Source organism: Macaca fascicularis, chromosome 4 (assembly GCF_037993035.2).
Source record: "Macaca fascicularis isolate 582-1 chromosome 4, T2T-MFA8v1.1".
Lineage (NCBI taxonomy): Eukaryota > Metazoa > Chordata > Mammalia > Primates > Cercopithecidae > Macaca > Macaca fascicularis.
In genome coordinates, this window is record NC_088378.1 from 128,536,315 (window position 1) to 128,548,749 (window position 12,435).

The following is a 12,435-nucleotide window of genomic DNA, read 5'->3' on the forward strand; positions in this document are numbered from 1 at the left end:
ACAGGCGAAATAAAGCAGTCCAGACCAGTGGAACTGCATCTGTGAGCATCCTGAGTCATATAAAGGGGTTGTCATATCAGAAGACAGGAAGTTGGGCAGGGCACAGTAGCTCACACCTGTAATCCCAGCACTTTCAGAGGCCAAGGCAGGAGGATTGTTTCAGTCCAGGAATTCAAGACCAGCCTTGGCAACACAGTAAGAACCTATCTCTACAAAAAATACAAAACTTAGCTGAGCACAGTGGCTCGTGCCTGCAGTCCCAGCTACTCAGGAGGCTGAGGTGAAAAGATCCCTTGAGCCCAAGAGGTTGAGGCTGCAGTGAGCCATGACTGTACCACTGTACTCCAGCCTGGGGAACACAGTGAGATCCTATCTCCAAAATAAATAAATAAATAAATAAATAAAAATATGGGAAGTTCGGTGGGACACAAAGCCAGGACTAACGCTAGAAGAAGAGTGGGGCCAGCTCAGAGGGGTTGAGGGTGCCATGCTAGTGAGTTTGGATTTTAACTTGTAAGCAGTGAGATGCCAAAACAGGTTTTTAAGTAGAGGACTGATAAGACCAAGAAGGTTTTTAGAGTAACAACTCTGGCCTCAGAGAGGACAGGCTGAAGTGGGGGAAAATTTATTCCTCCCTCTGTCCCTACTCCAGACTCAGGACAGGGCTCAGCACGTACAGGAGTCTATGACACTAAATTTTTATTTTTATTTTTTTGAGATGGAGTTTTGCTCTTGTTGCCCAGGCTAGAGTGCAATGGCGTGATCTTGGCTCACCGCAACCTCCATCTCCCGGGTTCAAGCGATTCTCATGCCTCAGCCTCCCCAGTAGCTGAGATTACAGGCTGGAATTACAGGTGTGCACCACCATGCCTGGCTAATTTTTGTATTATTAGTAGAGATGGGGTTTCACCATGTTGGCCAGGCTGGTCTCGAACTCCCAACCTCAGGTGATCCACCTGCCTCAGCCTCCCAAAGTGCTGGGATTACAGGCATGAGGACATTGAATTTTTTTCTCCAAGGACAGATCAGGAAAGACCCTTACCTGCAGAGGCAGGTCAACAGTGTCTGATCTGATATCCCGAGGCTCCTTTCCATTCTAGGATTTATTTCTAGAATCTTAGAGCTAGCAGTATCACTTCATTAAAGACCACAAGAGACTCCAGAGTCACACAGACCTAGGTTGAATTCCAGCTCTGCCTTACTGCCTTACTGGCTGAATAAAGCTACTTAACATTTCCTTTTTTTTTTTTTTTTGAGACAGAGTCTTGCTCTCTCCCCCAAGCTGGAGTGCAGTGGCACAATCTCGGCTCACTGCAACCTCCACCTCCCAGGTTCAAGCAATTCTCCTGCCTCAGCCTCCTGAGTAGCTGGACCACGCCTGGCTAATTTTTGTATTTTGAGTAGAGACAGCGTTTCACCATGTTGGCCAGGCTAGTCTCCAACTCCTGACCTCAGGTGATCCGTCCTCCTCGGCCTCCCAAAGTGCTGGGATTACAGGCATGAGCCACTGTGCCCAGTTAATATTTCTAAGCCTCAATTTCATCTATGAAATGGGAATAATAATAATAAAGGGATCTCAGGGGAGTATTGTGAAAGTTAAATGAGACAATGCATGCAAAGTACTTAGCACGGTGCCTGGTACATAGTATTGCACAGTATTCTGTCCCTTGCCCCCTTCCCCCACCAAATTCATGTCCACCTAGAATCTGTGAATGTGACCTTACTTGGAAACAGGGTCTTTGCAGATGTCATCAAGTTAAAATGAGATCATACTAGATTGGGGTGAAACCTAAGTCCAATATGACTGGTGTCCTTACAAGAGGAAAATTTGGACAGAGACAGAGACACATGGAGGAGAATGCTGTGTGAACACAGAGGCGAGATTAAAGTGATGCATCTACAAGGAATGCCAAAGATGGTCAAAAGCCACCGGAATCTAGGAGAGAGATGTGGAACGGATTCTTCCTTAGAACCTCTGAAGGACATGGCCCTGCCGACACTAATTTTACAACTTTTGGCCTCCAGAGCTGAGAGAGAATATATTTCTGTTTTTTTGTTTGTTTTTTGAGACGGAGTTTCACTCTTGTCGCCAAGGCTGGAGTGCAATGGCACGATCTCCATTCACTGCAGCCTCCGCCTCCTGGGTTCAAGCAATTCTCCAGCCTCAGCTTCCCCAGTAGTTGGGATAACAGGTGTGCCACCATCACGCCCAGCTAATTTTTTTTTTTTTTTTTTTGAGACGGAGTTTTGTTCTTGTTGCCCACTCTGGAGTGCAATGGTGCGACATCGGCTTACTGCATCCTCTGGCTCCTGGGTTCAAGTGATTCTCCTGCCTCAGCCTCCTGAGTAGCTGAGATTACTATGTTGGTCAGGCTGGTCTCGAACTCCTGACCTCAGGTGATCCACCCGCCTCAGCCTCCTAATGTGCTGGGATGACAGGCATGAGCCACCATGCCCAGTCCAATTTTTGTATTTTTAGTAGAGACAGGGTTTTACCATGTTGGCCAGGCTGCTCTCGAACTCCTGACCTCAGGTGATCCACCCGCCTCAGCCTCCCAAAGTGCTGGGATTACAGGTGTGAGCCATTGGACCTGGCCTATTTCTATTGTTTTAAGCCACCCAATTTGTAGTAATTTGTTTTGTTTTGTTTTGTTTTCTTGAGACAGGGTCTCATTCTGTCACCCAGGCTGGAGTGCAGGGTGCTACGATCATTGCCCACTGCAGCCTTGAACTCCTGGACTCAAGCGATCCTCCACCTCAGCCTCCTGTGTGGCTGGAAGTACAAGTGCACATACCCCCATACCCGGCTAATTTTTTATTTTTTATTTTTTTGTAGAGACAAGGTCTCTGTATGTTGCCTAGGCTGGTGTCAAACTGCTGCCCTCAAGCAATTCTCCCACCTCAGCTTCCCAAAGCATTAGGATTACAGGTGTGAGCCAGTGTGCCTGGCTTATTTGTAGTAGTTTATTATGGCTGCCCTAGGAAACTAACACAAAGTAACTGCTCTATAAAATACACATTAACTGCTATAACTATTAGATCAATTAGAAAGGCTCTGGCAAATGCCTGACAGAGCAAAACTAGCTAGAAGAACCCAAACTTTCAGACAAGAAAAGGGCAAGGGAAAGACTGTGCCAAACAGCTTTTGAAGACCACAGCCTCACATCCTAGCTCGAACTTTTCCAGCATACCCCTGCCATCCCAGACATGAGTACATGTCTAGAAAATCATGGATAATTCTTGCTGCCATCTCATATCTGTGAACCCTGAGCAGCGTTTCATCAAACAGCCCAAGGTGAACTCAACACCCTCCTTTCCCAGATTGCTTGAAATAGACCCATTGTCTTGGGCATATTTGTTTAAAAGGCAGTGAATAAATCATAGCAGCTGATCTCAGCATACTCCTTAACCTGTTCAGGCTTCATTTTCCCATCTATGAACTGATAATGTCAGACCCTAAGGTCCTTTCCAGCTCTAATTTGAAATTGGTGCATCTGTTCATTCACTCGTTCACTCATTCACTCACTAATGCATTCAAATGCTAGGTGCTTCTGCTGTGTCAGGCCCTTCAGGGTGAATGAGAGCCTCATGGAGCTCCTGTGCTAGCTAACACAAGAGACAGCTGATAAAACAATGAATTCACAAGGAATTACTTCATTACAGTCGTGTTTAGGTGCTACCGGCGCTACCAGGCACTGAGGGCCAAAAGAGTAACTAACAGGAGCCCTCGCAAGGGATAGGGGTGGGTGGTCAAAAAAGGCTGCTTTAAGGAAACAACATCCCATCTAAGAACTAAAGAAGTAGGAGCTAGTTAGGCAAAAGGTGGGAACTCCCCATTAAATTGTCCTTCTTCTCCCAGGATTTTCATGACTTAGAAAATCCTGTTTCTTGCTGCTCTCAATGTCAAGTTACCAGCTTCCAACCACCTTCCCTGTGGGTCCCACAAATGTCATCATTCCTGAAAGGGATATTGAGCCCAGAATGTGTCTTCCCAGAAGCATTTACTATGAACCAATTGCACAAGTACACAGAGATAGGAAAGAAGCAATGCAGAATAACATAGCTCCTTCCCTTGGAGTTCACAGTCTGAGAGACACAGATGGGAACAAATGGTCACAGAGCTGAGTGATAAGGATTATTAAAGAGACATTTAGAATACTGCATAAGGGCCGGGCACAATGGCTCACACCTGTAATCCCAGTACTTTGGGAGGCTGAGGCAGGTGGATCACCTGAGGTCAGGAGTTCAAGACCAGCCTGGCCAACATGGTGAAACCCCGTCTCTACTAAAAATATAAAAAATTAGCCAGGCATTGTGGCACATGACTGTAATCCCAGCTACTCAGGAGGCTGAGGCAGGAGAATTGCTTGAACCTGGGAGGTGGAGGTTGCAACGAGCCGAGATCGTACCATTGCACTCCAGCCTGGGCAACAAGAGAGAGACTCCATCTCAAAAAAAAAAAAAAAAGTAGAATACTACATAAGTGCAGAAGAAAGAATAATTCCTCTTCTGTGGTCCTCAACTTCCATGTCTATAAAATGGGGAAAACCTACTCTGCTTCTGATTACTTAAATGAGGCCTAAAATGAGGTGTGAAAACTGCTTGTGCCTCTCTAGAGGTGACCTATCAGCAGAAGTACTGAGAAACATCTAAACGCATAGTTAACCCCAAACATATGCTCATCAATCTCTTCTCCCAAAAAACCGTAAGACCTGTCCATAACTAGAGAGCTGTGTTTCCAGTTCTCCTCCATCCCTCTGAACAGTTTAGAGCAGGAGGGAGAAAGCAGAGAAAGCATCGATCACCAGTTTCCAGGTAGGATGTGGTGGATGCTCGCTGTATATGTTCACAAGCTCATTCACCATCCAAAGCATCCCATTGTGCACGCTCGCAAACTTTCATGGATATACTGTATACTTCCTTAAGTCTCTCTCTCTTCTGGTGCTCTCTCGGCTTGCTGTTTATTGCTTTATAGCCCGAGATTGCTAAGCTGCGCTGACCTCTGCTCAGGACTGTCTTTTAGTCATGCTCACATTCAATTGTGACCAAGGGCAGTGGGCCCAGCTGGGCCCAACTCAGGGACACCAGCCCCTCCCAATCTCCTGCCCCACCCAGAGTCATGCTGAAGTCACTTGTTACCCCATCAAGTGTCTGTGGACTTTTCCCCTTCTGCCCAGGATTCCAGAACCTCCAGCTTTTTGCCCCAAGAAAAAGGAATTCTCAACATTCCAAGTTGGTAAGCAGAGAAACAACTTTCATAGGAATCTCTGGGGAGTCTGAAGAACTAGAGAATGTATTTGGTCTATACCAACCAAAGGGAAATCCTGCCTGAGCGAAGTCTGGATGGGCTGTCCAGGTTCCTCCCAGGATATGGAAGCCTTCCCTTCCACCTCACCCCCTGGGATCCCCTACCCCACTAGCCATCATGGAGTTGCGGGTGGCACCTACATCATATCTAAGGCTACACCTACATTCATTACCTCCTCAGTGTTCTCGCCTCCACCATCCTTGCCCGAGCTGGTAGGCTTGGCTGTGCACTTGGCAACCTTGGGGGGCTCCTGAAAGGAGAAGATGAAGGTAGAGTTAGCAGATGCCAGGGAAAGGGAGAGGTCTTATCTGGCTCCCTTAGATCTTTGTTGCAAATATCCTCTGTCCAGGTTCAATTAGAACCTACCTTGTGCCAAGCTGGGGTAGGTGGAGGGATCTACACAGAAGGAGATTCAGCCCCTCCAAGAGTTTAAAATCTGGTTAGGAAGTTACCCCAAACACACACTAATTCAGCATGAGAGTGCTCCTTCATCTTTCACCTCATTAGGCTGGTGCAGAGGTTGGGTCTGGGAGGGCCTTTGCTCAGGTCAGAACCAGAGTGAGGAGCCTTAAGGAAAAAGCATCAGGGAACAGTTGCTCACTGGCTTCTGGCTAACATGGTCAAAGGGGTGCCGGAGGCTTTCATGCTGGAGTGCAGGGAGTCACCACTCTCCCCTCACAGCTACCTGGAAAGACTGGGAGGCAATTTTTGGATGTCACAGATAGCGCACAGACAACAGGGTGCTACTCGGCATTTAATCAGTAAGGTCCAGGAATGCTAACAGGTACAGAACTGTCCCACCCAAAATGCCAAGAGCACCTCAGTTGACAAGCACTGAGACAGGGATGGGGGTAAAACCTGAACTGTTACAAAGAGTGAGCACTAGTCTGAAGTCTCCTTTGGGAACCTGGCAGCTGGCTCAGAGCCCTGGCCTGCCCAGCATCTCTTCCTATGCTTCGAGCCAAAAAAAGCAACTGCACAGGGACAGGATGGGGAAAATGTGAAAAAGACTTGGGGATTTAGGTCTGGCTGCAAGCTCAACACAAATCATCCATGTGCAGCTCACGTGACCTTCCATCCTGTTAACAGACCTGTGCAAACTGCTTGGCACTGACAGGGCTATCCTGGAGGATCTGGTTCAGTCATGAGCATCAGGCTTGGGGGGGCCATGACAAATCCTAGTTTTTCTTAGAGGGAAATGCAACCCATACTGGGAGTGGATTCAAAGGCATGTCCCAAGACCAACAGCTGCAGGAACTGGGATAGTTAACAATGGAAGGGAGGAGTCATGAGGGATGGAGAAGCAAGATGGATCTTAAACAAATGAAGGGCTGCCTTGGATGCAACTTGTCCATATGGACCAGAGGCATGAGAGCAAAGGGCTGAAGTTGCAAGTCGGGCTGAAGCTCCAAACAAGAATTTTATCATGGAGCAATGGCACTAAAACTGGCCACCTAGTGAAGCCAAAAGCTCCCTAACCCCTGAGAACATTCAAGCAGGGGCTGGGTGACCTCCTGTAAGGCATGTTGCAAAAGAAATTCAAGCCTTTAATGAGGACTGGAGGATCTTGGAAATTACTTCCAGCTCTGAGATTGTGCAATTCAATAGCAGCCAAGCCCCTTCAGTGAGAAGTGTTAAATCAAGTTATTGTGACTATGGGGGCAAAAGGATTTCAGGGAGAAGAGAGCTCTGTGTGGGCTGGAGTAGGGGGAAGGCTTCTTGGAGGTGGGGAGGAAGAAAGGTGTGGTGTAGAGCAGCTCGATGCAGTAGGGGGAAGGGGTTCCTTCTCTGGGCTGAGCACGCTCCTGCTGTATACTAACCCTGCTGGCCACACTGACCCTTGACAGTGGCTGAGAGCATGGGGTGGAGAGAAATAGGCTGGGGGCAGGGTGCAGGCAGGACACAACATTGAGGTGTCTGCACACACCCCAGACATGAACCCCTTGGACAAAGCTGACCCATCTTCATACATCTCTGATCTCTCTATTAGATCATAAGCTGCTTATTCTTTTGTGTACCCCTCCACCCACCCTACAGCACTCAGCATGATGCCTCAGACATATCTTTCAAAGAATGCGCCTAAGAGAGATCCAGCTGCCTTAGTGTGTGGGTGTGAGTGGGCGTGGAGAAACCAGGCCCACCACCCTTGCTCCCTGGCTCCTGCAGAACAGGTGCAGCACACATACTTCAGCCCAGCTCAGCCATCAAGTGCTGTGTAGAACAGAGGTTAAAAGAACATGTTTGGGCCGGGCACAGTGGCTCACGCCTGTAATCCCAGCACTTTGACAGGCCGAGGTGGGTGGATCACGAGGTCAGGAGTTCAAGACCACCCTGGCCAAGATGGCGAAACCCCGTCTCTACTAAAAATACAAAAAAAATTAGCCAGGCATGGTGGCAGGTGCCTGTAATCTCAGCTGCTTGGGAGGCTGAGGCAGAGAATTGCTTGAACCCAGGAGGCGGAGGCTGCAGTGAGCCGAGACTGCGCCACTGCACTCCAGCCTGGGCAATAGAGTGAGACTCTGTCTCAAAAAAAAAAAAAAAAAGGCCGGGCACGGTGGCTCACGCCTGTAATCCCAGCACTTTGGGAGGCCGAGGCAGGCAGATCACAAGGTGAGGAATTCAAGACCAGCCTGACTAACATGGTGAAACCCTGTCTCTACTAAAAATAAAAAAAATTAGCCGGGCGTGGTGGCAGGTACCTGTAGTCCCAGCTACTCAGGAGGCTGAGGCAGGAGAATGGCGTGAACCCGGGAGGTGGAGCTTGCAGTGAGCCGAGATCGTGCCACTGCACTCCAGCCTGGGCAACAGAGCGAGACTCCGTCTCAAAAAAAAAAAACACGAACATGTTTGGACCCAGCCCTGTGTTTTGGGCCCAACTCTTACTAGCTATATAATCATAGACAAGTTAACTAGACTCTCTAAGCCTCATCTCAGAGAGAGTTTCCTCATCTATTAGATGACGACAATATTAGTACCCTCTTCCCTCAGCACAGTGTTAAGGCACATGAAAACCGTAGTGCTGGTCAATGTTATTACTATTACTATTAACAAGAAAAAAGTCGGAGGGGGCAGGGGCACCCTACTCAGGAAAATAAAAGAGGTAAGTCCCAGAGGAGAACATGAAGGAAGGGGAGAGAGGCGAATCCCTCCAAGAGATTATCTTAGCACCTATCCACTAAGCACCTACTTACTGTGTGAAAAGGAGTTGCCAAACAAAATGAAACTTAGTTATTATCTCAAGGAGGAAGAAAAGGCTTGTCCACAATTAATTCCCATCCAAGGCCAAACACAAAAGGACCGTAAGTGGCCTACTAAGTGCTCTGCAAATCCAGAAAAGAAAGGAGAGTTCACTCCTGACTGAGGGCTCAGAAACGCTTTAGAGAGGAAACTGTAAAAGATGGCCAGGAGAGAGGAGACAGGTCACAGAAGAGCATTAAAGATCCTCCACCCACAGGCATCCAGGCAAACCTCAGTCACACTGTCAACCCCCCTCAGAGCCTGCCAACCCCCCTCAGAGCCTGCCAACCATTGAAGAAGGCCAAATGCAGCTGAAAATCAAGAGCAGAAAACCTTATAGGGAGGTGAGAGTTATGCCTGGCTCCACGCACCCCAATCCTTCCAACACCTTTTCCCAACCAAACGCTTACACCCATGGTCCTAGCAAGTCTCACTGGGAATTTGTCGTCTTCTTCACAGACTAGTAGGCTATTGCTTTCTGGGGATGGGACAGTATCTAGTCCAACAGATTAAAAATTACAAATGGGTGGGGACCTCACCAGCTTTCTCCGAATTCCATTTCCCTTAGCCCCTGGTGTGGTTGATTTCTGTGTGCATTGTCTACAACTGAGCTACCCAAACCACCTCCACATGCCCACTCCCCAAGGACAGGGCCTGGGTGGGGCACACAACCCTGTCCAGCTCACTACCCCCAGAAGGCTCACCATGTGGTACACCATCACCAACCCTGTACGTAGAACCTCAGGCCCTGAAAAGTTAAGGGGACAACCCAGAATCAGAGCTGCCTGGCAAATACAGAACAACCCCAGGAGAAAAAGTATGATTGAAAAGGTCAGAGATGGCAGCCCAGTAACCCAGCCAATCAGAGGGCAAATGAAAGCAATATACCTCTGGGGTCATCAAGCAGGTGGCCAGAACACCAGGCCAGAGCCAGCCCCCACCAAAAAGGGCCAGCCCCAGGAGAGGAGAAGCTGGGGGAGGCTGGAACTGGTATCCTAGCATCCTTTGTGTGAGTCTGTACCTCAAAGGAACCACACCTCTGAGTCAGACCTCAGCAACAGCAGGAAACAGAGGGTAGAAAAAGGCACGGATGAGGAACAGAGGAAGGCGGTACCAAGGTAGAAGAAGAAGGTGAAAGAAAGCAACATTTAAGAACTGGCCTGTGGGTTCACACCTGTAATCCCAGCACTTTGGCAGGCCAAGGCGGGCAGATCCCCTGAGGTCAGGAGTTCAAGACCAGCCTGACCAACATGGAGAAGCCCCATCTCTACTAAAAATACAAAATTAGCTGGGTGTGGTGGTGCATGCCTGTAATTCCAGCTACTTGGGAGGCTGAGGCAGGAGAATCCCTTGAAGCTGGGAGGCAGAGGTTGTGGTGAGCCGAGAGCGCACCATTGCACTCCAGCCTGGGCAACAAAAGCGAAATTCCATCTCAAAAAAGAAAGAAAGAAAGAAAGAAAGAAATGGCCTGTGTCAGGACATCATGACAAAGACATAGGTGTTCAGGGGTGGCTGGCCTGCAGGCTAAGAAGAAACAATAATCTGACAGCGAGCGCAAATTCCCAATTTGAAGACGGTGTAGCTCAGGAAAGGCAGAAATTCAGCACCGGTGCAAAAAGAAACAAAAAAAAAAAAGGAAAAATGCAAAGGTTATCCTAGGATTAGGAATAAGGATGTGGAGCCTTCTCAGATTTGGAAAGGTGACTGGTTTAGGATGCACCTGGGAGCCAGTTAGGAGGGCTTTGATACAAAAGAGGCCTTTAAGTCAGGAGACCTGATATTGCAGCTGGGCCTCCAGAAGTCTGTGTGACCTTGGACAAGTCCCTTGCCCTGTCGGGGCCTCAGTCTCCTCATCTGTACCATTAGGGATTGCACTGCATGCGCTCAGAGGTCCCTTACAGCACCGTCGTTGTAAGGTTCCATCAACAGAAGGGCTCAGTCCTGCTTACAAGTTTGTGTGTGAAGGAAGAACTAGAGGGAGGGGCCTAGGCCAGATTTGGGTGGAGGAGAGAGAAAGCAGCGCTGTTCTAGGTCAGGGGCTTGGCATGGAAAGAGAAGGGGCCGTAGGGGACTGTGGGGCGGCTGTCCCAGGCGGGTAGGAAGAGGAAAGGGGCTGCTCAGGGCGGGGGGAGGGGGCAATTCTGGAGGAACGTGCAGTTTCAGATGAGGGGCTGCCCAAACCGATGGGACATCGGGGCCAGGGGTGATGGGGGGACAGAAAAAGCAGGACAGTGACCTGGGAATGGGGCAGATCTGGAAGAAGGAGGTTACCCTGGGCCGGGGGTAAGAGAAGGGAAGAAGGGAGGGAGGTGTATGTGGGGGGAGTCTCTCCGGGCAAGGTGGGGGAGCTGTCCTAGCTGCGGCACAAGCTGGGGGTGCTGCCAGTCGCGGGGGCGTAGGGCTGGCCCCAGGAGTCCTGCGGGGGCCGGACGGGAGGGTCAGTCTGGGGCCGTCCCGGGCCTGGCTCCGGCCCCTCCCAGAGCTCCGCGCAGGCTCCAAGGCGGCGGTGCGGGAAAAAGGGCCACGCTCACCTTCTCCTTTTTCAGTTTATAGGGCATCTCGGCCCGTCCGGACCCGGCCCGTCTCCTGCGGCCCCGCTCCGGCTCCGGCTTTGCTCGGCCGCACTCGGCCCGCTCGGCGTCTCTTCGCCACCGCCTGCGCGCAGCGCCCGGGTCGAGCGGTGCCTGCGCCTCCAATTGGCCCGAACTCCTACAAAACTGCCTGACAACCAGGCGCCGCCTCCTCGGATTGGTCATTGGAGCCAAGCTGCTTCCTTTTTTTCTTATTGGAAAGAAATAGTACAAACCGCCAGGGTTCGGCTTCCAGAATTGGCTGAAGTGGGTGGTCCCGCCCTAAAGTGGGTCGAGCTTAGCGAAGGAGGCGGGGATAAGGGAAACCCAAGCTTGGCTAGGACTGCTGCACTCCAGCGTCTGCTGTGCGTCGGCCTCGGCCATTCTTCGCGGCGCTTGGAGCCCTGCTCTTTCCTTCTAAAGGGGCTCTCACACTTTGCCTACTATGCTACCCTGTATAGTCGGAATTGGAGGAAGGAAGCCCTAATACGGAGGGCACCTTTCTTCACCGGGGTAAAGTAACGCTAATTGCGGATGCAAAATTGATGGAGGGAGCTCCCAAGGACCTTCCAAGACACCCGCCTCCCTAGACAGGAGTTGCAGAGGAGCAAAGGGGAAGCCTGGCAGGGCTAGGACCTGGTCGAAATGAGATGAGAATCCTTGGCTTGGTGTAACTTTAGGAAGAGGGTCCCCGTTCCTACTGCAAGTGTACTGGGATTGGGGAACAACTAGATTTCAGCAGTTGGGAACACAGTGGAAAAGCAGCTTCATTGTTGAGTGTCTGAGGAAATCCATCCCTTACTTGCCACCCTGCTCAAGTCAATGTTCTAATGGATAAGACTCAGTTCATGCCCACAAAGAGTTCGCAGTCTGGTGGATCACAGACGTGTATAAACAAAGGATTAAGAGAGAATGTAAGCCAGGCAGGCACGGTGTCTCACGCCTGTAATCCCAACACTTTGGGAGGCTGAGGCAGGTGGATCACCTAAGGTCAGAGGTTCGAGACCAGCCTGGCCAACATGGCGAAACCCTGTCTCTATTAAAAATACAAAAATTAGCTGGGTGTGGTGGTGCACGCCTGTAATCCCAGCTACTTGGGAGGCTGAGGCAGGAGAATCACTTGAACCCGGGAGACAGAGGTTGCAGTGAGCCGAGATCACAACACTGCACTCCAGCCTGGGCGACAGAGCAAGACTGTCTCAAAACAACAACAATGACGACAAAAAGAATAAGCCTGTGGCCAAGTGCGGTGACTCACACCTGTAATCCCAGCACTTTGGGAGGCCGAGGTGGGCAGATCACGAGGTCAGGAGTTTGAGA

At 49.9% G+C, this 12,435-nt stretch overlaps 1 protein-coding gene across 1 annotated transcript in view; it reads right to left on the reverse strand.

Moving 5' to 3' along the window:
• Positions 1-11,192, reverse strand: part of PPP2R5D (protein phosphatase 2 regulatory subunit B'delta) — a 27,056-nt gene extending 15,864 nt beyond the window's left edge. The window contains exons 1-2 of the mRNA XM_015449390.3: positions 11,077-11,192; positions 5,481-5,558 (exon numbers count right to left, since the gene is read on the reverse strand). Of these exons, the coding sequence (XP_015304876.1) occupies positions 5,481-5,558; positions 11,077-11,103 (105 nt within the window). The 5' untranslated portion in view covers positions 11,104-11,192. The remainder of the gene's footprint in view (positions 1-5,480; positions 5,559-11,076) is intronic.
• Between the last annotated feature and the right edge of the window lie 1,243 nt (positions 11,193-12,435).